Here is a 24033-nt window from a genome sequence, read left to right as displayed (position 1 = left end):
GAGTTTCTTGGCTTCACATCTTCCCCCCTCTTTCTGAGTAAGATTGGGCATCATCATTTTACGTTATGACAACATTCTGACCCGGAATAGAGGACTGATAATGACATCTTGGCATGCATCGGGAGAGCACTTCATCCGGAATTTCTTTGGAGCCTCGCCCTCGACTAGGACCGATGGCACCATTTCAAGCGCTGGTGTAGCTTTGTCATACCCATTTGTGCAGAAATGCGCGGGGGTTAGAGAGGGATCTCTAGCAAATCAGAACCGGTGTTCACGAGCCTTGGGAAACTGAGGCTCTGCGTGCATCTGAGTTCTTCCCTTTCCGTTGATCACGTTGGGGGCTTCTGTACGGACTTCTTGAGGGTTATGATGTTGGGCGAATGATGGATGGTGCTCGATTCAGCGGCAGGAAAGATCAGCAGAGATGTACTTGGGGCCTCATCTGGCAGTGTTTTGGCACGTGTTCAGAGGCTCAAGGTCGAGCCTTCTCGCCAGTGCTCGCGTTATTCGCTTGGACCAAGCTGTATAAATGGCTCGGTTCCTCGTGAAGAGTCCATGTGCACACTCGATCTTGAGAAATCTCTTTTCAGCACTGTCGAGTGTATCCCTGGACACACAGAGTCGCCGTATTCCAAGCCACTTCAACAGCACATAATGGGTAGCATTACGCCGAGCCGTGGCTACAAAATCCAGGAGGTTCCATTGGGATCGCCTCGGCCTTTCCGTCTGGTATGCATCGGTGCCGGTTATTCAGGGCTACTCCTATCCATCATTGTAGGTCAGAAGATGCAAGGGGAGAACCTTGACTATCAGGTTTACGAGATGAATCGCGATCTTGGTGGCAAGTGGCTGGTCAACAGGTAAGATTGGCAACTCCTATTAACAATTGAGAAGACGCTAAAAGGCCATCGTTTTTGCTCCAGATATCCGGGATGCCAGTGTGATACTCCGGCCCACATCTACAACTACAGTTTCTGTCCCAATCCACATTGGCCCAGCTACTACGCCACCGCCTCTAGTATCCATCACTATCTCAAAGACACAGCAGTCAAGTACGACTGTGAGCAATACTTCAAGTACGGGCACAAAGTGACCAGTGCAGTCTGGGATGAAGAGGTTGGAGAGTGGTGCCTCACGGTCATTGACATGGCCAAGGAAACCGAGTTTGAGGATCGATGCAATGCACTGGTAAATGCGACAGGCTTTCTTCAGTGAGTTCAGGTTCCAATCACACACCACTTGCGGGTACGCCATGTGAACTCCTTTTCTGACCATCTATTATCCAGAACCCCAAAGTGGCCCAAAATCAGGGGGATGGATCGCTTCAAAGGCCAGCTTGTCCACTCAGCCCTCTGGGATGAGACGGTGGAAGTCGCCGGCAAGAACGTGGCAATCATTGGCATTGGCTCTTCAGGGGTACAGATACTTCCCGAAGTTGCAAAAGGCAGGTCTAGGCCCCATGTATTGTTTGGAATTTTCCTTGTACTGACTCCGAGCAGAGGCTAAAACCACGACACTTTTTGCCCGCTCCTCGACATGGATTACGTGCCCTCCATCCAAACCATCAGCACAACCTGCGCAGTTCGTAGATGAACACAACAGTTATCCCACCTCGACACAGCTCACCTTCAGCTCAGACCCCAAATCCCTTCTCGCCCACCGTCGCGCTCTCACTAACGAACGCAACGCTGCTTTCAGGGCTTCAGGCGGTGGGCGATTTCCTCAAAGTGCAACCCAGGAAGCTTGTCGAAATAGTATGGAGTCACGACTTCAGGTAGAGACCTCAGAAAAAGGCAGGATTATCGCTAAACGGCTGATTCCGAAATTTTCTGTTGGTTGCAGACGAGTAACTCCGAGCAAGGATTTCTTGGAGACTTTGCTGGATGATAGAGTGGAGTGTGTCTTCCTCGATCCACAGTCTAACCAGGCTGGAGGGAGTCCAGGTACCTCTATCAAGACGTTTACCGGGCGGGGAATCATGCTGTCACATTCGGCCAGCGAGGAGGAGGAAGAACGAGAATTTGACGTGGTGGTATGCGCTACAGGATATGAAGCGTCGTACATCCCCTCTTTTGAGCTCGTGGGACGTGATGGGGTGAGACTTGCGGAGCGATGGAGCGGTTGTCACCGGGATGGAGGTACTAACCCAGAGTGCTACCTTGGCACAACGGTGTCTGGCTTCCCCAACTACTTCATGTTTCTGGGTCCCAACTCCCCGGTTGCGAATGGAGGGTTAGTGCAGGCTATCCAAGCTCAGGGCATGTACATCTACAAGTGTGTGAGGAAGATGCAGACTCAAGGCGTAAGGTGCATGGAGGTTCAAAGGAGTGTCATGGACGAGTACAACGAACATGCTCAGGCGTATCTGAGGGGGAGTATGTGGACAGAAGGATGTCAGAGCTGGTACAAAAGAGTCGGCGAGGGAGGGGAAGACAGGGTAATTGGTATTTACCCTGGGAGTGCGTTCCATTTCGTGGAGATGATGAGGCATCCAAGGTGGGAGGACTACGACTTTGGCTACGGTTATCCCGGCATGGTTGGTGGTAGGAACGGGCCGTCTATCAGACAAAACAGGTTTGCATTCATGGGCAACGGGTTCACGAGGAGGGAGGCTATGGGTAAGAGTATAGGCGGCACCTGTGTTGAAACCTTTGAGGAATACTGGGACCTCATGGAACTCCCAGGTATTCACAGTTAGTGGCCAATATGACTTTGAGTTGGGAAAGCGTACGTTAATGCGTGACTGAAGCATGAAAGGCACCCAAGTCCTGACCGATTTTTAAACCACTGTCTTTATACCTACAGTGACCCACCTGCCATTACCAGTTATCATACCTCATGCTCATCCATGCGCACCCTCGGTGATTTGCCACGACATCCCCTAAGAATTTCATCAGGTATAAACAAAGATAGCTACTATGCTAGGTGTTTCGAAACATCAAAGAGGTCGACCAAGACAATGACATGTCGAGGTGTCATGGTTGGCCAGTCAACCAAAGGGGGCCAGGTGGGTCTAGCCCCTTAGCCCCTGAGTGCTGATCCACTAATTTTACCTTGCCACCAAGACTGTCAACATCCTATTTCAGAGCCGGTAGGCGCGCAGTAAGCTCGCTCTCAGAACTGCTAACAATGGGATCGCCTTAAGAATGGGCCCAAATTTTAGGGCAGAGATGCCTTCTCAGCCTTAGCATCTATCCTCACTTTCCCTACCAGGTAGTCAACGCCACAACTCGCTTGCGAGAAATGAGTTGGGGCCTTGGGCTGCCTCCAGGACTCAGCCACAGCACACCAGATTGAGTACTAGAGGTTGGGTCCTTCTTAAATACGCTGCTGGTCGCAGGCTTCTCCTGCTAGCAACCCGCCCATCACCTTTCATGTCAGCTTTCATTTATTCCCTTTCACGAAACGATATGGACGCAAACAAATCTCAAATCTCCCCTTCGACATTCCCAGTGGATCAACCGGCACCACACGAAAGGGCAGAATACAACATACAGCTGGTACTTGAGCTCGGTCAACAACGCATCCTGGTCTCTTTTCCAACCGATGAGGAGGCATCGTTGTACTTTGACTGCGTCAAATTCACCAACCTCTGTGTCAAGCGGGATTGTCATGTATACCTAAACCTCACAGAAATCAATCATATAACCCTCAAGAATCGACTAGGCATCGTTTTCAACAGCGCCACGCACGCCAATGAATGGCTTTTACACACCCGACTCGAACGATGTTTCCGACAGAGACAGAAGACTCTTTGGCTCAAAGAACCATGTGGACTATGGGGTGCCAGCTGGGCGGGAGGGGATGCAGGTCTGGCCGAGTCAAGAAATAATTCGGCAATTTGGAACAGCGTGGTGCGACGTCTAAAGACCTGGAAGTTTCAATGATACTCCGAAATACGGAAGAGGTTCGGGATGGTTTAAAATGCAGGAATGGTTTACAATGTCACACTGAAGGAAAACCAGAACTGAGCACGAACAGCGACTGTCTTGAGTTGTTGTGCTGTCTGTCTATCAACCTAGCTGTACGGTAAGTAGGTATCTAGGGTACCTACCAAATGATGTTGGAGACAGAATACGGGCATTTTCGAAGTAAATATTTGTATCATGTCATGCAGGACCACGGTAGCAGAGATACATATAATTAACCCTTTCGTAACGTCCAATCGAGTTTCAGTCTCCCTCAAAGCTAATAACTGGCCATGGTGTTCAACCACAGAATACATTTTCTGATTGTGAACCCTTCTCATCTTGACCCCGGGCCTGTTCCGCAACAAGGGCGACAAAGACCACTAGCACAGCTGCATAAGCCGCAGATGCTGAGAGAACCGCAATTTCATTCTCCAGTACACACGCCATCAGCACCCCAAACACAGCAACAAAAATGGTTGTCGACCACAGCGCCACCCAGGTGTCTTCCCACACAACCCATATCAACAGCCACATCGGGACAATGAGAAACGCAGTCCCGATAGCAGCTATACCAATCCGGGCCAGAAGCTTCTTCAGCCGGTTGTCTCCTCGTGTCGGAACAGGGGCCCGTCGAGTTGTTTGCCATACTCGTAGCGAAGGTTCACCAGTCGGATTCGAATCAGTCGATTCCGAAAGTTGGAAGCCATGCATGACCTGTTCAAGAACCTTCCTGTCCATATAACGCTCTCCTGTTATCAGAAAAGGGTCTCTCCCGCCTGATCCGCGTTGTTCCATGTAGTCATGTTCTTGGACTGCAGAAACTGAGCGTGGCAATGTCAGCACCCTGGCTTCGCAAGATGCAGTAGGCAAACGAGGTGGGGTATCCTACCATATTCACTAAGAATTTTATCCCAATCTTTCCAGTCATTGTCTGTATCTGCACCTTCATATGCTTTTCTTGCAGCTGATGCAAGTTGTATTTGTAGTCGCTGTATCCGCATGCGTTGCAGTTGTGCGATGCTTATACAATAGCTGAAGACATCGGCTTGCGGTGCTTGGTCCCAAATGGGGTTCCATTTTTCGACTTTGGTTATGAGGTGTTCTCGGTAATTGTGACTGATCCAGGCTTGGGGATCTTCGAGGTCGAGCCCCTCTGGATCGAGATCGGCTTCGGCCATTTTAGGGCCTATTCCCACTGAATTCCAGGTCAAAATCTGAGGTGACTTTTGCGTGCGTTTAGCGCCATATGTAGCCATTTCATTTCAGGTTGTACCGGGACCTAGCAAAGGTGGGGGGGTATGCACCACCTTACTCATCGCATTCCTTTTCGGCGCACTATCAAATCAAATGGCCTATGATGATCTACCTAGTAATGGGCCGCTCACTCGTCTCGTTGGGTGATATGGTGTGTTCAATGGGGTCATCTCGGCATGCAGGCACATCTGTCCTAGCAAAGCCATTGGACAAAATACATATCCGAAGTGCATGTGGTTGTTGCATTGAAGGAGAACTCAGTACAGCCAGCCTTGTTGCGCTGGCCTTTTTGCCCAGATGCATGTCCCCGCCCTTATTAAGCACCAAGCAAAGAAACAACCAAAATCTATCACGGATTCCCACTATTCGCCTTTGACCCTAATTTTGAATCGCTTCTCGATCTAAAACATCGCCCAAAGTATCGCCCTCCACACTATGGCCTATAGAACCGAACTAGTTTCACTTGCAAGTGAAAACGAAGAGCAAGAATGGAAAGTGAAAATCACATTCCCTTCAGCTGCCAACGCTACGGTCTACATGAACCAGGTCAACGCAATTGAAGCCGGCCGAGCGGCGCCCTTCACTGAGCCTACCACGGTTTTGGTCAAACTTCCCAGTGCCGCCTCACCAAAACAAGAAGAGGGGAATAAGAAGGCCAGAATAATATTTCAGGACGGGGCTGAGAAAGCAAAAGTCTGGCTCTGCCAAACGGGTCTCGAACCTTGCTTCAGGGGCATGCAACATCGAACGATCTATCTTTCCAACCCCACAGCAATACCATCAAATCCCCGTTCCGAACCAACCCAGGCCGAAACTGCGAACAGAAACCAAGGGACGGATGCCAATACACCGGCTACCAATCCTGCCCAGCGCGTGATCACAAACCGGGCCCGAGACAGGGAGAACAGAACAGGATCGACTAGAAAATGGAAGCTGATCACAAGCGCACTGAGAAGAACTCTGCACCGGAACCCGAGGGCCCGGCGGTCTGAAGAGAATTGAGGATTGTTACAAGGGGCGATGGTAAATGAATGGGATCCTATCTTGAGGTCCGTGTGGTTGGCCAGTGATCTGGGATAGAACCCTTGAAATGGTAGTGGAAAACGTGCCCGGGCTTATTCGTCTTTGGTGGATTTGCGGTGAAGGTTTGATGAGTCGTGCTTGAAAGCGTCAACGGTTGGCGGTTGGGCTGGTAGAAAGCAAGGCGTTTGTTTTATTTGTTCAGTTTTCTGCTTGTCTCTTGCTTATGAGTCACGGTGACCTTGAGCCCTCCAGTAAAGCAGCCGTTTTGTTTAATCATTACTTGCCACACTCCCCATTCTTTCTGTCCGTAAGTGAGTTGTATACCTTTCCGTTAGGCACGCCTAGGCATGGATATGGTAAATGATCCCTTGGATATCTTAGGTACCTAGTTCTTCCCCCTCAACCAAAACCCCTTCACCCACCTCACCCCCTCCGCAATAAAAGGCTTGTCCAACCCATAAAGCGCATCAAAACCATGCAATCCCGGTCTAAGCGTGTACTTGACCTCCACCCCCGGGTGAACCCCCTTCAACCGAGCAAGAAACTCCTCCGTCCCCGCCTGTGCAACCATCCCGTCATTCTCCCCCTGAAGAACCCAAAACCCCGGCAGTTTGTCCCCCCACTGCCTCGACACGTTCAAAGCATACCCCAACCCCGATTGTGCAATATCAGTCTCGTCCCCCCAAAACTCAAAGCTCCTCCCACTCAACAACGCCGCCTCTGTCAACTCCCAGCGGTCAGGGTAGGGGGCGTCAATTCTTATTTCTGTTCCCGTCAGGTTACCGAGGTACTCATCAATGACCTTTCCGGCTTTAATGACAGCTTCGTTGGTTGGGTCAGGGAGGGGAAGAGACCCCCAGGCGGCTAGGTCGGGCCAGATGGCGGGGTATTGCGCGATGACGGCCTTGATCTTTGCTTTTTCCTGGAATAAGAGAGCGGATTGAACGGCGAGGTAGCCGCCTGCTGACTCTCCTACGGTGACGATTTGGTTGAGGTTGGTATTGATCTTTGGGTAGGCGGAGGTGATGACGGATGGGAGAGAGGTGTGAAGCCAGGACCAGAAGGAGGAGATGTCGGATAGGGTCTCTGGGGCGTTGGCTTCAGGGAGGAGGCGGTAGAGCGGGGAGACGAGGATGGAGTTTGTGGAGACGGGGAGTTGGGTTACCCTTTTGACGGAGATTAGCATTGGAGGGCAGAAGAGGGCGGTTAGTGAACGTACCAGTCGGCAATGAAGACAGGCTCGAGGTTAGTTCCGATGATGAGACCACCGCCGTGGAAATGCACCACCACGGGCGCGTCGGTCTTCTTGTTGGAGGCTGCGAGCTTCTTCGGGACCAGGACGGCAGCTTTGATGGCGGTTGCGTTGATGGTTTTGTAGGTGACGTCGAGGCGGTGGTAGTGCTCAGCTAGCTCGGCAGTGGCGTAGCCAATCTTGACGAGGGTGACCATTTCGAAAGGGCTGGACTGAGCTGAGATCAATGTAGTGAGGATGCCCAGAAAGGCGGACAGAAAGATGAAGAGCTTAGCCATGTTGTTGGATATGATACTGAAGATGTTGATAGTGAAGGGTTGATCTGTTGTAGGCACCAGACATCCCTTATATACCTTTCGCAGGTAGCTGGTTGAACGGATCACATGGATGTCGTTAACAACATCTCTTGCCACAATAGGCGTTATCTTACCGCAGACATCAAAGTGACTTCGGGCACATCTGTCATGGTTCCACCAGCCGAATCGGGAGTCATCATGACAGTCCAGTTCATCCACCACATGCAAAGTGCAGGGCTTGATTCGATATAATTCCCCTAAATATTCATGAGGTACGTAATGTTGAAGAGAGGGTGTTTGCTCACCTCCAAGTCTAACAATGACAATAGCTCCGCCGAGCTCAAGGACTCTGAGCCCAGTGTCACCATTTCGGGCATGATGGTGGGATCGATCCTCCGGCGCCGCGGAGTTTGTTGGTTGTCATGAATTATGTCATCAGTAGCCAAGTCCAACCAACAGCATCAAGCATCAAAAAAGCCCCGAGAACTGTGATTAGGTAGGCAGACAGGATCTCGGAATTACAAAGCTTGAACAAATTCATCAAGATACAATATTGTGACATCTCAACACCGGGCCACGGCTCTGCTGATGGTCACCTCCGCGGCAGACCGACAACTCAATACCTCCCCCGCGACCCAACCGGTGACGACCGATCAACAGTCCAAGTCTCGACAACCTGAATGTTACTACCCCTCCCACTTCCATCCTCCACGTCATCCGCCATGTTCTCTCGATACTCTTGCCCCAAAATCTGCTCATCACTCCTATTAGCCGGCATGGTCCTCCCACCAACAGCCTTGGTATGAGTGAAGGGGCCGTTCACGCCCATCTTCAGTTGCCTTGTCCGCTCCTCGGCTTTCTTTGCTTTGTCATCACCCTCCTCCCCATCAGTTGTCTCAGCCTGCCACCGACTCGCTCCAGGCATGGTGCTCCCCCCAAATGTCTTGAGCCCGTATCGTGGACCACTTTGTTTCTTGTAACCGGATGTTGAGCGGGTGGCGCGGGACGTGAGCTTGTCGATGAAGCCTTTGTAGAGGGGGCGGACGACAGGTACGCCAATGCAGATCATGGTGATGGCGATTTCGGCAGCGGACCAGACAATGAGACCAACTGTGTCCTCTATGTCGACCATTGTCAGCGAAATATGAAGGGGACGAGGCGACTAGGAACGACTTACTGGTGTAGTTTGTACTTGATAGATTGGGGACTTCAATGGTCCTTTTAATACCGCATGCACCGGCGATCAGCCCAAGACTCATACTTGCGGCAATGATAATCTTCTCCCGCTGGTTCATCTGGAGCTTCCAGAGGAAGACCCATGGGAATATGGCGAAGAAGAAGTCTGCAATGACGCAGAGGACTGTTTAATCTGTCAGAAAGGAATCTTTTTTCAGTCGGAGAGAAGACGTACTGCACAAGGTAAACGACACTGGCGTGGTGTTGATGTAGCAGTAACCCCCAGGAATTCTCCTGTCGTAGAGGTAAGCCGGTGGCGAGCATTGCAGCCAGAACACAAAGCAGACAGATATGGACGCTGCCAGCAAACTTCCCATCGTAATCCATATGACGACCTTGTGCCATGTTTGCGTGACAAGGCGCAGCAAGAAGAGACCCAGCGACCACTTTGCCACCGCCATGCCGACCACCGCAAATGTTTGGCCGATTGCCTCGAACAAAATAGCTTTGACAAGGTCTTCAACTTCCTGTATGTCGAATATGTTTTGGCCGAAGCCATATTGGGCTGCGATGGTTGTCATGATTGTGTAGCACAGCAGGAGAACCTGTGTTGAACGTCAGAATTAGTTCGATGGAGCTTTGGGTAAAGGCAAACTCACAAACGCGAAGTTGTAGACGTGGTCATCCAGCCCATAGCTTTCCACCACGTAGGCCCTGGTGTAGATACGGAGGAGAGCGAAGACAAAGGTAAGGGCTGTTACTATCCACATGACGGAGACAGCCCATGGGCCATCGCCTCCGAGCGTCATGATAAAGGCAAGTTGATGTCGGTCTCAATTTGGTTTCTAGATTTGACTCGTTCTCGGATTGAAGTCAACAAGTGGATATATATCGTAGGTGTGAGTTGTTCTGTTCTTACCTACTTGAGGTTGTCCAAGTTTTAATCTTCGGGAGACGGCAGTGTAGACATCTACCTTTTTGTTGTGGTTGTCGTCACATAACGGACTGTACCCGAAGACTCGCAGCTGCCCCTGATGCCACTCTCGGAGATATCTCATGCCAGGATTCAGCAAGAGATCACCAGAAGAAGAAATCTGAAGGAAAAGTCTCAATACCGGTTTCTATCCATGTTCATGGAAGGCCGCAGGGTCTCGGCCGTTGAAATGATCAGCGAATCCATCAAAGAGTCAGATAAGCAGACAAGACTGTGGCGCGCAAATTTCGACCGGGTTACCGGGTTCTCGGTGTCCTCGATGTCGTCTCGCTCTTCGAGTAAATCAAACGGGTATTGGCGGCGTCAGGGGTTGGGTGGCATCGGGGTGAAGCGAGTTGAGTGCCGGCCGCTCCGTGCAAGGGACTGCTCATCATCAAGTTGGACGTTCTTCAGCAGGGTATCCAGAATGCAGGAAAACAAGCAAAGCAAGGTACCTACCTACGTGAGCTGACAGGTATGCAATGAAACGTGACAACGGCAAGGTTCTAGAATGTGACAGGTAGGTATTGAAGAAACCGGCAACCACTTAGCAACGTCTCTCGTTGACACTTCCTGTTCTTGGATTTGCCTGCCGTCGGGACTGTGGGGGGATCTTCCGCACCGTGCACAGGCAAGGTATGATAAAGTACGGCAGAGTTATATTGTGCTACCCTAGTACATGAGTGCATAGCATAGTCTGCAGCATCTGAAGTGTCTTCATTTTATGAGAGATGCACAGAAGGATTATGCGAGTTGTTGAAAACAGTCCTGACTGCCGGCATCTCCCCATCGATCTAAGCAGGGGCCTTATCACATGATGGACACTTTGGTTGGGTGCTTGAGACTTCGGTCCCGCAGTTTTTGCAAGAATAGACCTCTGAAGGCATGCTGAACGTTTCTTGTTTCGATTTGAGAGGCTGGTGGGCGTTCGTGATCCGTATATGTTCTAGATGATTTTGACAAGTTGGCCTCTGATGCAATGCTGAATAGGTAGGTAGGTTCTGAAATGACAGAAGTTTGCTTCACAAGCAGGCTCTTGGACATCTTATATCCAAGAGATACTTAGCCTGTTGTCGACCCAGAAACCTGGACAGATCTTTGTGATACCGAGATATGGGATCACTGGAATCGTCTGGTGTAGGTTGTATTACCCAATGGAGCATTCTTGAAACTGCCAACGTGCGTTTGGGTTCCAAGTGCTGTGCCTTCGCTATCCGCCTGCTTCCCCGCCTTTGTAATGGCGCTCTTTTTTTGCCCATCCTTCAGTTTCCACCTCGCTGCTTCGCAACTTGTAAACCGAAAACTCAGTGAAACTTACCGGGCACCAAAAAAAAAGCAATAACAGTTCTTAGTCATTTCCGAAGCTCAATGTCTAACCCGAAGCCACGAGAACCGCACCCAGCCAGAGAAGATGGCTGCTTCGATGTGACACCCGAAAGAAAGTACTATATTCGCGGCAACGCCTTCATCAAGAGGTCCCTCCGACCAAAAGAAGTCATCACCAACTGGAAAGGCAAAACCCACGTTCCTCGACTGCGGAAAGAGCTCCTCATGAACGAAGCTGCCGCGCTCCGCTTCATCCGGCAGCACACCGACATCCCTGTCCCCGACATATACTGCGGCTTTGAAGACGACGACGCCTACTACCTGATATTTCAAAACATTGACGGGGTCAACATGTCAGACTTGAAAGACGAGACGCAGAAGGCCGCCGCTCGTATGGAGCTGGAGAAACACCTGGCTAAGTTGAAAGGAATCAAACCCAAGCGCCTCGGTGGACCATCCGGGATTGTGATCCCTCCGTATCATGTCTTGGGGATCACCCAGAGAAGACAACTGGTCGTCCTGAAAGGAGTCGGAGGCAAAAGACGGTGAAGATTACGTCTTTTGTCATGGTGACTGCTCACAGCACAATGTAATCGTTAACCCTGAGACGTTGCGCATAAAAGCGATAGTCGACTGAGAGTATGCCGGTTTCTTCCAAGCGCGGCGTTTGAGTTTCCATTTTACATGCGCAAGAGACCATCGGTTGCGTTGGGCGAGGAGGACGATTCGCTGGAGTTGCTGGAATTTCTGACTTCCAAAGCGGGGAAAATGCAAGAAGCCGGTGAAGATTTGGGAAACTGAAGAAAGTACAGTGTGCGTGCCAGGATAACTGGGTGATCTGCTGCCATGATATGATGTATAAGATGATCAGGCATGGCAGGGGCTGCCGGGGAAGTTTCCCGGGCCAGGAGCGGAGCTTCAAACAATATTCAGACCCAGCATTTCGGGTCACCCAATAACGGGTTGCCAGATTCTCCTTGCCGGGGACTGCAATGGATTGTGGCGTCTAAGTATCTCCTCTTTTGTGCATTTGGAATTTCGAAGTGGTGCCAGAGTGGCGTTAGATATGACAGAAGGGAAGTTCAATGGAAGTAGTGTGTCTACCTCCTCATTCCCAGAGAGTTGACAGTCATTGATCAGGACTTGCTATTGAGTTCAACCATGCGTGTCTGGACAAGATTCCCCGTTGCCAAGGACGGGAGGGTAAGGCGAAGGATCCAACCCCAGAGTGACACAGACCAGAAACGGGAAAGGGGCCGCACCCGCTGTCAGAAGCGGAGTTCCATTTCCTGGAAAGCCACCCACGCTAGTGATGCCGAGGCCTTGAAGAACGCAATGTAACACAGGGGCCTCATGGATAGACGCACTGCCCCACCGTCTCATTGCAAGATCTACACAGTTTTTGGACGAAGAAAGTCTGGCACTGTCCAACTATTGCCTGATCAAACTGCCGGCAGCTACATTCTCACTGTTGTATCTACAGGTAGTGTTCTCTGTCCCAGGCAGCATGAACCCAAGGTTCGTGTTCCCCTGCCAAATCAGGCAAGCCGTGGTTGATCACGGAGGTATATCCGAGGTTTGTCCCCACTCTCACCCTTCTTTCTGCTTTTCAGTGTGAGATGACATGTTCGAAAATTTGTTGACTTTCCGCCTCAGGGGTTGACGCCCTCCTGGCCACAGCTTGATGAGCAGTCAGAAAATATTAGCTTGATGTTACGTGTTTGAATTCCCAAATGTGCAATTTGTCTGGCTACCACACGCATAAGGCATCCAATATAGCCTTGTTTCTAAATGAAGCGGCGTTGAAGCGTACGAGATAGCTGGTTTGAGATCAACATTTGTGCCCAGTCACTACAGTGCCGCTAGACCTGGGCCCCGTCACCACATCTGGCCCCTTCTCCCGGTACTACAGTCAGCCTCTCGGCACTGTGTGGGCTTCTCGCTGCGAGCAGAAAGACTGAACCTAAGTGAGCGAGGGGGCAGGAATGATATCGGGATGTTGGGGGTAAACTAATCAGGGGAAATATCAGGGGGGGGGGGGTAGGGGGGCGGGGCAGAAAGCATGCTCGTGGGGCTTTATACACCGGAACTGCCTTGTGAAAAGCAACTTTTGTCCTTGGATATTCTTTCCGAAGCTGGGCTGCCTGTTGTATCTTTTTCTCACACACGCAGCAACATCAGGATGTCGACATCAAACGGAATCCTCGATTCACTCGTCGCTTTCCGCTACGAGAGTCTGTCCACTTTAGACTGTCGTGTTCTGGCCAGACTGGCTGTGACTGTGCTTGTTGCTCCCATTGTCACTTTGCTTCTTTGGTTCACATTTTCATGGGCTACATCTCCATTGCGTGGGTATCCAGGCCCCTTCCTCGCCGGTATGTTTGCCCATTCTCAGTCAGCCACCCTATGCTCGGCATGTGCTGATCATACTGTCACAATCAGGATACACAAACCTCTGGCGTCTTTACCATGTGAGAACCGGCAAGTATGAGTTGACCATGAAGAGGCTTCACGACAAGTATGGACCAGTGGTGCGCATTGGTCCCAACTTACTGGATCTCGATTACCCCGAGTTATCCAAAGTGTTGTATGGCACTGATGGAAAATGGCGCAAGGTTTGTGTTCCTACCTACAACGAGGTTATGCCGTCAACTTTGCTAACATCGAAACTTCTCAGACCGAGTTCTACCACAACAACAGTGCCCTCGTCAATGGGAAAATTACCTACCGTTTGTTGCCTTCAATGCCCGGACGTCCTGGGAGTTGTGGCTGACAACACAATAGATATGTTCAGCACCACCGATCAGACTGAGCACGCTCAAATGAAGCGTCCGATTGTCAAGCATTACTCTCTCGGCAGTGTACTGGCCCTCGAGTCACACATGGACAACGTTCTCGGAGAGCTCATGCAACAGCTCGACAATCGTTTTGCCAAATGCGGTCAGGGGACCTGTGATTTTGGAGAATGGGTTGCATTCTGTCAGTTCCCCTGCCTACCTATCTTTGCATTCTCATCTCCCTTCAATCACACACAGGCAGCTAACTCGTCTTTCCTCTCCAGATGCCTGGGACCTCATCACCTCGGTCACCTTCTCCAAATCCTTCGGCTACATGACCCAAGGTCACGACTTTGACAGCTCCATCGCCACAGCCGACAAATCCCTCGACTACTTCGTCTCCGTCGGCCAGATCCCTTGGCTGGACTTCCTCCTCGACAAGAACCCCATCCTCCGCATCGGTCCCCCCAACCTCAGCAACGTCACCAACATCGCCATGACCTCTCTCATCGCCCGCATGCAAGGTCAAGACAAGAACTTCAACCCCAAGGTCCCCGACTACCTCCAACACTTTATCGATTCCAAGAATACCCATCCCGACACCGTCCACGACGGCATGGTGTTTGGGTATTTACTCGTCAACCTCATCGCGGGAGCAGACACGACAGCCATCACTATCCGAGCCATCTTTTACTACGTCTTGAAGAACCCAGCCGTCTACGCCCGTCTGGTAGGGGAGATTCGTTCAGCGGGGATTGAAAACTCCAACGCCTTTCCTTACTCTCAAGCTCGCCAGCTGCCCTACCTCGAGGCTGTGGTCAGGGAGGCGCTCCGTGTTCATCCTGCTGTGGCTATGCCGCTTGAGCGTTATGTCCCTGCTGAGGGGTTCACCCTTCCCAACGGCAACTTTGTTCCTGGCGGGGTGGCCGTTGGTATCAATCCTTATATTGGCAACAGGAACAAGACTGTTTGGGGTTCTGATGCGGACGAGTTTAGGCCTGAGAGGTGGTTGCGGGATGTCAAAGGTGGGGAGACCGATGAGGAGTATAAAAAGAGAATGCAAAAGTGGAATGCCTGTGACTTGAGCTTTGGGGCTGGGTCGAGGATTTGTTTGGGGAGGAACTTGGCGTTGGTGGAAACGTATAAGCTTGTGGCCACGGTTTTGAATAGGTATGAGGTTACGCTGGCGGATCGGGAGAGGGAGTGGGAGACGGTGAATAGTTGGTTTTGGAGGCAGAAGGGGGTGGAGGTTAGACTCAGGGGTAGGGTTTAGATTGCATTTGGTTGATGTTGGATTTATGGAGGGGGTATGACACGAAGGAGACATGTTTGTAAGGTAGAATCTACGCACATCCATTGAGAACGACCAGCAAAAAATTGCATTAAAGAAGTTGATCTCTTGTTTGGGGCTACTGTGGTGATAAAAGGCTACAATACCGTTGAGTTGTAGACAGCATGATTGACGCTGTAACATAGGTTAAGACAGGATGATATTCCCAACAACACCTTGAGAGGTAATTAAAAGTCTTTCAAAAACTGCTAACAGGCCTCAACGAGTAACACGTAGGGTAGCTGTTGAAATATGCCTCAAACCCTTTTTGTCTATTTTACCAACTCTTTAATGGAATTGGATACCAGAGGTATCTTGTGTGACTCTGAAAGAGATGTTGAAATTCTCAAAGCCCAAATCACATCCTAGCACCCTCACCACAAAATAATTGAGACAGCAACAGGAAGTAACCCCATAATACATACCTGAAAAGCCAATTAAAGGGCCTTTAAAGATAGTCAAGAGGCCTTTAAAGTGTTACGCCCCAAGCGTAATACTTCTGTACAGGAACCACTGGGTGTCACGGTTCTGGAAGACAGTGGGGCCACGAGGGACCAATCAGGACTGGACCGCGCGATCGAGCGGGACTCACGGTCCAGGTGGGCAAACGGACCAATGAGATGGGGACCGGAGACCGCAGCGGGGTCCACGGTCCCGTATCGGCCAATCAAGAGCGGACCGGGGACCGTCTGTAAGTCAACAGTCCACGGTCCACTGGTCTATATATACGGAGGAACTGGCTGGTGTAGATAGACAGTTCCTCATGCAAGCAATTCAAGTTCATTTGTCTACAATCTACTTTCAGTAGCTCTTTGTTAGAACAACCTGTTGTTGACAGTGAATCCATGTCTGAGACGCTTGTCACAACCTTCGATCATCCTGTCATATTCACCTTCGGCGTACTGCCTTGCAGTCTGTATCCATTCCTGGTGCAGGTTGTAACATAAAGATAGTGAAAAGGCCTTTAAAGATAGCTAAAAGGCCTATTAATGTACCTTTGAGGTTTGGTGTCTCAATTATTATCGTGGTGAAGGTGCCTAGAAACCCGAAACACTCAACTCAATTTGCTGTCCCTCTCTGTTCTTTTCACCGCGTTACCTCCAAGGCTGTGATCTTTAGGTTTCACTCAGACTAATCACTCGAAGCTCCCACTGTGGTTCAGGTAAGTTGTCGCTGTCCTGAAAAACTACCTAGGTACCTCCTGAAGTTCCAAGTCTGGTTCACCCTGCTGTCCACCACGCAGCGGTCTCCATGCTCCGCGTTGCCTAAGCTGTGGAGGACTTTCCCGAGCAGGAGGGACCTCCCCGGTAGCTTCAGTTCCTCCACCGTTGTTGTCGGCCAAAGGGACCTCATCGGTTTGAGCTACTCCATTGTTGGTGTTTTGGTCGCCTTGGGCATCCTGTGCAGAGCGTGCAGGCGAGGGATGAACCATTTGACGGAGACCTTCTAGTATGCCTCGAACTGCGAGCACAATGGAGTTTTCCCTGCTCAGCCGCTGCTTGAGATTTTCCTCATCTCTTTTGTTTGCATTCTTTATCGCCAAAAAGCCTAAAGATATCGCAAAAAGACTGACCAACTCCCCAGCAACTGCCCAATAGACACAGATATCAATATCAAACTATGGAGGACGTCAAACACAAGTCTCGGGTACATGTATGCACTCACACAATCGACCTGTAATCCAGGAAGACCTATAAAAAGGCTCTCCGGTATCGTCATGCGGGAAACCTTCAATCGATATTGCGAAGAGGGCGAGCATAAACGCCAAAGGTGTCTAGGTATGGTGTTATTAGTATCGTAGGGTAGACGCATTTCAAGTCCAGTTATGCCGATAATCACCACCGAAATAAGCACCGTGCAGAGATTATAGTCGCTGGACCAACGTCAGTTAAATGAAACTTACAAAAACGATAGTAACGGCGGTAAGAAGCAACACGTAGTTGTTCAGTTGGCGGGACTTCACGGCTTCGATGTTGGCGAGTTTCGACACAATAAAAGAGCCCTGAGCTTGTTTGACACTGACGAGATGATCCACCTAAGTAGAGGTATACGGTTAAAATGTCAGCCATTAGTCCTTAACTCCCCAAAGCAAATGTGACCCACCGCTGCGAGAACTCTGGTGGCGTTGGCTTCAAGTCTATCGACCCGGTCAATAAAGGCTCGAATCCGGGACTGCTGGATAAAAGTCTCGTAAGATATGCTCCCGTCGCCCTGCGGACATGTGCTGTGGTACCTTTCGGCAATCTCCTTCTGATTCGTAAATAGTTGCTTTAGGATGGCAAGCTCTCCCAGAACGTCTTTAAGCTCGTAAATGATCTGAACCTCTCCTCCGATTTTGAGAGACTCATGATCCAATCCGTGGTTCTCTCTGTCGGTGTCATGGTCTTCGACGAATTGGCGAAAATCCTTAAAAAGCCCCACTTCTTCATTCTCCTGTTTCGCTATCCAGCTCTCAAAGATATCCAAGATGTGATATCCAAGACCTGACTGTTCAAACTCATCAGGTAACCTGAGACATTGAAGGAGGATCTGTTGAACCAGTGCGTGAGGGGTGCTCCAAGCGTGTAATGGCAAACACCGCGATACTATCTCAAACAGGGTCTCTTTGGATTCGCCATCCCACCTCGGGGGCATTGCTGTAAGAATCGTTCCTAGTTAGGTGTTAGCCAACAGGTTATTCGCAAGAGCACAGACGCAGTAGTAATAAGTCCCACTTTCGTCCAGTTTCCACATCCACAACTGACGAACCATGAGAAGCTTCAGTGGTGTGTTATTTGTTTCAGGCGTCTCCGCGTTTTCGGTAGGAGGATTGGTTCCTCCAGCTGTCCTGGTGGCAGTCTCTGTGACGAAAGGTGCCGCTACACCCGGCGCCGTAGGTTCTGGGCCTTCTACGTTCTGAATAGTAGGATTCACCCTTCCAAGTGCAGGGATGGCTGTGCCTGCTCCTTCTGCGGCTGGTGCTTCTCCTGTCGTTGGTATCGGGCCCGGTGCGCAATTCCGTTCTTTCAACCACTTGTACACTACCTGATCTTTGTCTGTTTGATTGAGAGCCGTATACCCATCATGGTATGCCTGGTCTAAGGTTTCTGGGCGCTGTAGACCAACAGATCCGTTGTATGGACCGAATTGACTCTCCAAATCCCAGAGGTCTCTTTGTTTTTGGAGAACGGGAAAAAGGCGATTTGCATGTGGGCTTAGATACCGTTCAGACTCGAAGTCAATAAATGGAACCTAGTGAACCGTCATATTAGTGATATCAAAATGACAGTAATTAACTACTAGGTGGGTGCTTAGATATTTCCTGAAGCAGACCATCATGATGACTTACGACAAGGGAAATCTTTGACGAGGTTATGGTTCCATCAATTTTATGTTGGCATTGTACCTGAGGTTGGAATCAAGTTGGGTCAGCCTCTTCGTCATTACCATCCCGGGCATTGTGAAAAAAAAGAAGACATACGTGAGGGAAACGACAGTAGCTGTTACCTGCGGTGTTCCGGGCACACGCCGTGGCATCGACAAAGCGGGACATGTAGTACTGCTTCTCGCTTTCGGTCTCCCCGTAAGACTCGCATAATTTGGCAACAACATCCTGTTAACCTTTTTGTGAGCCACGAACTCAAGGATGCTACGCCAACTCCGTAAGAGTAGGTAGTCGGTAAATACCAGGTATCTACCTACCTTGACCCATGTCATCTGTGTTGATGTAGCAGTTAGCATCAGTCTTGCGGGGGTAGAATTTTCTCTGTCACAAATGCCCCGTATTTCTTACGCTTCTGAAGGTCAAGAAAAAGGTACTGGTTCTTACTCACATTGGTGTGTGGGATATGAATCCATCGCACGATATCTTCGGGCTCTATGTTAACTCCATCATCCTCCGTGTCGCTGACAAACTCTTCTTCGAGTTGGGTGAGCAAGTTTTCTTCTGTAGGTCGTGTGCTGCACTCATGAATTAATAAACGGTGACGTTTCACAAACCTTCGAGTACCTAGGTTCTGAGCTTACCCCATAAAGTCCTTAATTGGCATGGATCGAGTCCAGTTACGGGTATATGAGCCATCCCCGTTGACATCCAAGGCACATGAAAATGTTATTTCGATGTTGAAGTTGGCTGAAATTTCGTGTTGCCTCGAAATTGAGTTGCTCCACGCTGGCTTGGTCTCGTCCTTATTCTGCCACAATTCATCGCCCGCCAGTCTCAATGCATCATCACGCCCAACTGGTATGCGTGGAGCCTTCCAGGCTAGGAGCAGTTTCACCATACCTACATCTTCTCTTGCGCACGCAGCTTGCAGGGCTGTAGTTTTTCCTATTCAGAGGTCAGCAAATCTGGTCGTGTTACAAACTCCAGAACAGAGGTATTTAGGTAAGGTACCTACCGTCTCCGTCCTCCAAACCAAGCCTCGCCCCGTTCATGAGTAATAGCCGAGCGACGTCAACATTCTTCGGCGGTCTAGACCGGCGGTGGGAGGCCGCCAGAAACAGAAGGCTCTCTAGAGAGTGTGGATTGCCAAATTCGGAAGCTAGCAATACACGGGTAGCAACGACATCGCCGAATATTACTGCCATTTGGATTGCCGAATCTCCGTCTTTGTCCTTACTTTCGCCAAGTTCGCAGGCGTCTGGGTGCTTGAGAAGTTTCTGATAAACGTCTTCTGCTTCCTTCGCTACAGCTCTGTGCAACACAGTCTCCTTCTCTTTGGTGTATTTTTTGGCGAGATTATCAATGCCAGGTTGATCGAGGAGATGAAGAGCGATGTCGAAATGAGCTCGCTTAATGGCAACATAAAGCGCTGAGACCTTTCCCAAGTCCTTATATCGGTCGTCTTTTTCCCTCTGATTGTCTCTGTCCTCTTGCTCGTCGTCGCTGTCCCAGTCGCTCTCTTCTGGCATGTGGTTTCGCCAAAGTTCAGGATGCTTGCGTTTCATTTTGTAGTACCACATCTGTCGTTGTGCTTCCTCCATGTTTCCAGCACTGCATGCTGCCCAAAAGCCTTCGGGGTTCCTTCTCAAAGTTTCAGCATCCGAGTCAGCGCCGCTATCATCACTGATCATTTCTGAGTCTGACCCCTCATCTCGACGACCACGTTTTAGTATGAAGCAACGTCTCTCCACATTCACGTCGGCCCCCTGCCTCAAAAGCCTTCTGGCCTTCTTGAGTTTACCATTGCGGCAGGCATACCAAAACCTTTTGTTCTTTCGAGCCTCATCGATGAGTCTCAACGGATCCGAGTTGTCATCGCTTGGGTTCATGTTGAGCTTGAAACCTTGTGTATAGCAGGTGGGCGGGGTATACCGAACAAGGTAGGTAGATAACTAGATCGATGAAGATTTGATGAATATAGCTAGGGAGCTCGACTGCTTCAAGTTGTCGATGAGTATGGGTGACTGCCTTGAGAGGTAGGTATCCTGAGTACTTAAGGTAAAGAGAGGCATCCGTTAGGCTTAAGCTCTTGGCGAATAGCCACATCATACGATATCACGAAATAATATGCACTTGGCTCAGTCATCACACCGCAGACTGACAAATCACGCCAACTGACGTCTGAAGGTAATGGAAGCAATTTTTCTTTGAAGAAGTTGCAAATTTACACGTCAAGCACATGAAAGCTCCCAACCGTTTCCCTGTAGGTAAGAAGCTACTTGAACAAACAATTTCCAGGTTATACTTGGCACAAACAGTATCAGTCTATGGTATGTTCAGAATAGTTTGGGATTTAATCAAGATAATATTACGCGTAAACCACACTCAGCGGTTCACTTACTATGTTATCTATACTTACCTACCTCCTAAAACACCATACTCTTCCCATCCTTCGAGATCTCCAACTTCTGCCTCTCCTGCTTCCTCGGCCCAAGCTGTATCTCAGTCTCGCGGTGCTGACGCCAAAGTTGCGCAAAGAAGAGTCTTAACTCAGCGCCCGAAGCCTGAAACTTGGGCTTGCTTTTTGGTGAGTACTTGCACTGTTCGCAGAGCTCCTCCTCGACATAGACTCCTGTGAGTTCGCGGGTTTTGAGATCGTCGCAGATGCCCCCGTTCTTCTTCACGCTAGCGGGGAGGTATTTGGCGAGCTGGCAGAGGGCGACTTCGACCTTTTGTTCGGGGGAGTTTTCGCGGCAGCGGGGGCATTGGAGGTAGAGGTCGAAGTATTTGCACATTTTTGCTGTGGTTTCTCAGTTTGGACTTACCTGTGGTTTGGGGAGGGGGATAGCTGTGTGGGGGGTTAGCAGATCTCGACAAAGGTTTCGTGCCACTTGGCTTTGTTATCGTCTCACTGCACTCCAGGTGTATGAGACGTCAGCTTGTTGTGGGGGTAGATTACTGTCGAGATGGATGTGGTTTTTGAGTCGAAACCGGGAGGGAGGTGGGCTTAAATAATACTGCTGATTTATCATGGCGTCTTTGTGGCTCGTTTCAAATACAACCAATTGTTCATTAACAATTGCATTATGAACACTACGCTTGCGTTGAAGGTTAGGGTTCTTTGTCCCTGGCCCCCGAATCCTTTGTCAGACTGTGACGACAGTTGATGCCTCGAATAGATTAGATAGCGACTTTGATTCAGACTCAAGTCGACAGTGCACCCGGATCCGACATCCTGCAATGCAAGCACATGTTGCACCTGCCCTATGCGTGGAGATGCGGGGCTCAGTTGCCCCGTAAATCCAGCCAATGAATGTTGGCATACAAACTGCTGGGACAGCAAAGGCCAAAGAAACACCTGCCAAGAGTCAAGCGCTAGCTTGCTCTTTTTTTCTCACGATAGTGGTGAAAGAATTGTTAGTGGGAGGGAGCCAACATCCATCACATCCTCTTTCTTTTCCATTTTTCCTTGAAATACTTAGCGCCGAATAAAAGATCCTTACATATCGAGACCAGCCAAAATACAAACTGATGATTTTCACAGGTGCCATCACAAGGATCTGAAGCCACAATAAACCGACTGTTTTATACCCTCCTCTTGCCCTTTCCCCCAGTGATACTAAGCCCCTGTCAGGAGCGCCCGGGGACCAGAGCAAATGGACGTTAAGGTTTCGGACTCAAGTCTTAGCGCCCGTCGCATCTTGAACATCGCATTACCAGCTGCCTACCTTACCAAACTCGTTCAAAATCCCATCAAAAGTCCCAGACCAGAATCTCCAAAACTCCAGCTTGCGATCAACAAATATCTCCAGCTTCCAGTTTGCAATTTCCACATGCCATCCCCAGTGACACCTCAGCTATTCTCTTCCCACTACCTACAAACAATTAGCGCCCGGAACTATCACCCCAACCCCGCCGAACTAAACAGCACCACCTAACCCGCGCCGCAATGCGCACCCACCATCTCACCCAGGAGGCCCCTGAGACACCCTGTTCCCATCCCCGCGGCCGGCATGCCACAATGCGGTCTAGGTCCCGTCAGGCAGTGCTGCTGATGGACCTTTTTTGGTACCACGTTGGGTGCCTGCGCCAGCTTGTCAAAAATAAGATTTAATTAAAAGCCATGGCACGCCCATGGTTATCATAATCCTCACCTCTTTCACCACCTTCATTGTACATACTTTTCTTTTTGGTGTAGAGTGAGTGCTGATCTCAAATGAAGTCCCTCACCTTCTTCACCCTCCGCCTGCTCCAAATCGCGCTCCTCGTCGCGTGCTTAGCTTTCGCCGTTGAGGCAGCCCGCGGCAGCAGCAGCGGCGGTGGTGGTAGGTCCTCCTCTTCCGGCAGCAGAAGTGGGTCCTCCTCTTCCGGCAGCGGTAGAAGTGGGTCCTCCTTCGGCGGCGGCGGCAGCAGCACCGGCTTCGGAACTGGATACCACCCTAGCAACAATGACAACGACGACACATCCTCCTCTTCCGGCAGCCACAACTCCAACTCCAACTCCAACTCGGCGTCATCAACAAACGCCTACTTTGGCACCGGCAACGCAGGCGGCTACCGCTACCGCTACCGCAATGGCAACAACAACTCCCGCGCCCCGTTCGACACGCAACAAGCGGTGAACTACCGCACCATCCACGGGATCCTCGCCTCGCTGGCGATGGTGGTTCTTTTCCCCATTGGGTCGATCCTTCTCCGGGTGTTGCCTGGGAAGTGGGGATTCTGGGTGCATGTCATTTTCCAGGTGTTGGCCACCATCATTTACATTAGCGGTGCTGCGCTGGGGATTTACCTCGTCAACATGATCAGGATTCCTTCTGGGTCTTTGGTATGTTCCCCCCTTTTCCCCCTTTTTCACCCTATGCTAATAAGAGATAGCTGTCGAATACATCAACAAACTACCACCCTATTCTCGGTCTTGTCCTCCTCGTTCTGTTCCTCATCCAGCCCGTCCTCGGCGTGGTGCACCATCTCAAGTTCCGCAAGGTGCAAAAGCGCCAGATCTGGTCCCAGCTCCACCTGGCCAACGGCCGGGTCAGCATCATCATCGGCATCATCACCGGTGGCTTGGGTCTGCATCTATCTCAAGCCACGAACCAGAAAAAGACTGTGTACGCCGCTGTAGCAGGTGTTATTGGCGCCATCTGGATTGGTGTCTCCGTTTGGGCTGAGCTGAAGCGGAAGAAGAAGCTGACTGATACCGAGAAGGCCAAGGAGGGGGAAGATGAGAGTATGGTCAGAAGGAAAAGCGGTGACGAGGTCAAGACGGGGGTTACGGCTTGGGATATTATGAAGTGATGGATCGGTAGACTGTTGTAATGATTTATGAAAAGCAAGAACGACTGCTTAAT

The 24033-nt window shown here is 50.3% G+C and overlaps 9 protein-coding genes across 9 annotated transcripts; 4 read left to right on the top strand and 5 right to left on the bottom strand.

Annotated features, from left to right (window-relative positions):
• Nucleotides 1-387: 387 nt before the first annotated feature.
• Nucleotides 388-2763, top strand: QC762_609610 (uncharacterized protein; the record flags this gene model as incomplete). The annotated part of the gene is made up of 4 exons (XM_062892636.1): nt 388-860; nt 924-1211; nt 1287-1416; nt 1502-2763. The coding sequence occupies 4 exons, from the start codon at nt 388-390 to the stop codon at nt 2696-2698; spliced, it is 2088 nt and encodes a 695-aa protein (XP_062741239.1). The 3' UTR covers nt 2699-2763.
• A 1422-nt stretch (nt 2764-4185) lies between these two features.
• QC762_609600 (uncharacterized protein) lies at nt 4186-5272 on the bottom strand. Its single transcript, XM_062892635.1, has 2 exons — nt 4801-5272; nt 4186-4732 (listed from the first exon to the last, which is right to left on the bottom strand). Exons 1-2 carry the CDS (start codon nt 5165-5167, stop codon nt 4209-4211), a joined length of 891 nt encoding a protein of 296 aa, XP_062741238.1. The 5' UTR covers nt 5168-5272; the 3' UTR covers nt 4186-4208.
• A 1112-nt stretch (nt 5273-6384) lies between these two features.
• Nucleotides 6385-7718, bottom strand: QC762_609590 (uncharacterized protein; the record flags this gene model as incomplete). Its single annotated transcript, XM_062892634.1, has 2 exons — nt 6385-7354; nt 7408-7718. The coding sequence occupies 2 exons, from the start codon at nt 7716-7718 to the stop codon at nt 6574-6576; spliced, it is 1092 nt and encodes a 363-aa protein (XP_062741237.1). The 3' UTR covers nt 6385-6573.
• A 634-nt stretch (nt 7719-8352) lies between these two features.
• On the bottom strand, nt 8353-10416 carry QC762_609580 (uncharacterized protein; the record flags this gene model as incomplete). The annotated part of the gene is made up of 7 exons (XM_062892633.1): nt 10345-10416; nt 10028-10269; nt 9832-9965; nt 9572-9773; nt 9148-9517; nt 8914-9096; nt 8353-8855 (listed from the first exon to the last, which is right to left on the bottom strand). The coding sequence occupies exons 4-7, from the start codon at nt 9719-9721 to the stop codon at nt 8353-8355; spliced, it is 1206 nt and encodes a 401-aa protein (XP_062741236.1). The 5' UTR covers nt 9722-9773; nt 9832-9965; nt 10028-10269; nt 10345-10416.
• An 837-nt stretch (nt 10417-11253) lies between these two features.
• Nucleotides 11254-11760, top strand: QC762_609570 (uncharacterized protein; the record flags this gene model as incomplete). Its single annotated transcript, XM_062892632.1, has 1 exon — nt 11254-11760. The coding sequence occupies one exon, from the start codon at nt 11254-11256 to the stop codon at nt 11758-11760; it is 507 nt and encodes a 168-aa protein (XP_062741235.1).
• Nucleotides 11761-12841: 1081 nt separating this feature from the next.
• Nucleotides 12842-15359, top strand: QC762_609560 (uncharacterized protein). The gene is given in 5 exon segments (XM_062892631.1): nt 12842-13245; nt 13264-13826; nt 13889-13940; nt 13996-14190; nt 14273-15359. The coding sequence occupies 4 exon segments, from the start codon at nt 13710-13712 to the stop codon at nt 15259-15261; spliced, it is 1353 nt and encodes a 450-aa protein (XP_062741234.1). The 5' UTR covers nt 12842-13245; nt 13264-13709; the 3' UTR covers nt 15262-15359.
• A 966-nt stretch (nt 15360-16325) lies between these two features.
• On the bottom strand, nt 16326-17952 carry QC762_0101150 (uncharacterized protein; the record flags this gene model as incomplete). The annotated part of the gene is made up of 4 exons (XM_062884207.1): nt 16326-16905; nt 16984-17092; nt 17222-17353; nt 17422-17952. The coding sequence occupies 4 exons, from the start codon at nt 17950-17952 to the stop codon at nt 16505-16507; spliced, it is 1173 nt and encodes a 390-aa protein (XP_062741233.1). The 3' UTR covers nt 16326-16504.
• A 21-nt stretch (nt 17953-17973) lies between these two features.
• QC762_0101140 (uncharacterized protein) lies at nt 17974-20743 on the bottom strand (the record flags this gene model as incomplete). Its single annotated transcript, XM_062884206.1, has 6 exons — nt 19698-20743; nt 19324-19627; nt 19131-19257; nt 18779-18910; nt 18647-18703; nt 17974-18549 (listed from the first exon to the last, which is right to left on the bottom strand). Exons 1-6 carry the CDS (start codon nt 20569-20571, stop codon nt 17974-17976), a joined length of 2070 nt encoding a protein of 689 aa, XP_062741232.1. The 5' UTR covers nt 20572-20743.
• Nucleotides 20744-22898: 2155 nt separating this feature from the next.
• On the top strand, nt 22899-23980 carry QC762_609540 (uncharacterized protein; the record flags this gene model as incomplete). Its single annotated transcript, XM_062892630.1, has 3 exons — nt 22899-23007; nt 23035-23510; nt 23561-23980. The coding sequence occupies 3 exons, from the start codon at nt 22899-22901 to the stop codon at nt 23978-23980; spliced, it is 1005 nt and encodes a 334-aa protein (XP_062741231.1).
• Between the last annotated feature and the right edge of the window lie 53 nt (nt 23981-24033).

Source organism: Podospora pseudocomata, chromosome 6 (genome assembly GCF_035222375.1).
Source record: "Podospora pseudocomata strain CBS 415.72m chromosome 6, whole genome shotgun sequence".
NCBI classification, from domain to species: Eukaryota; Fungi; Ascomycota; class Sordariomycetes; order Sordariales; family Podosporaceae; genus Podospora; species Podospora pseudocomata.
This window is presented reverse-complemented; position numbering and strand designations above follow the sequence as displayed.

Bases quoted from the DNA above. Each gene is read 5' to 3' on its own strand.
- QC762_609600 (XM_062892635.1), bottom strand. From the start codon at position 5,167: ATGGCTACATATGGCGCTAAACGCACGCAAAAGTCACCTCAGATTTTG. The intron at 4,733-4,800 runs GTAGGATACCCC...TGCCACGCTCAG, and splicing joins TAAAATTCTTAGTGAATATG to TTTCTGCAGTCCAAGAACAT.
- QC762_609560 (XM_062892631.1), top strand. From the start codon at position 13,710: ATGAAGAGGCTTCACGACAAGTATGGACCAGTGGTGCGCATTGGTCCC. The intron at 13,827-13,888 runs GTTTGTGTTCCT...GAAACTTCTCAG, and splicing joins CTGATGGAAAATGGCGCAAG to ACCGAGTTCTACCACAACAA. The intron at 13,941-13,995 runs GTTTGTTGCCTT...ACAACACAATAG, and splicing joins CAATGGGAAAATTACCTACC to ATATGTTCAGCACCACCGAT.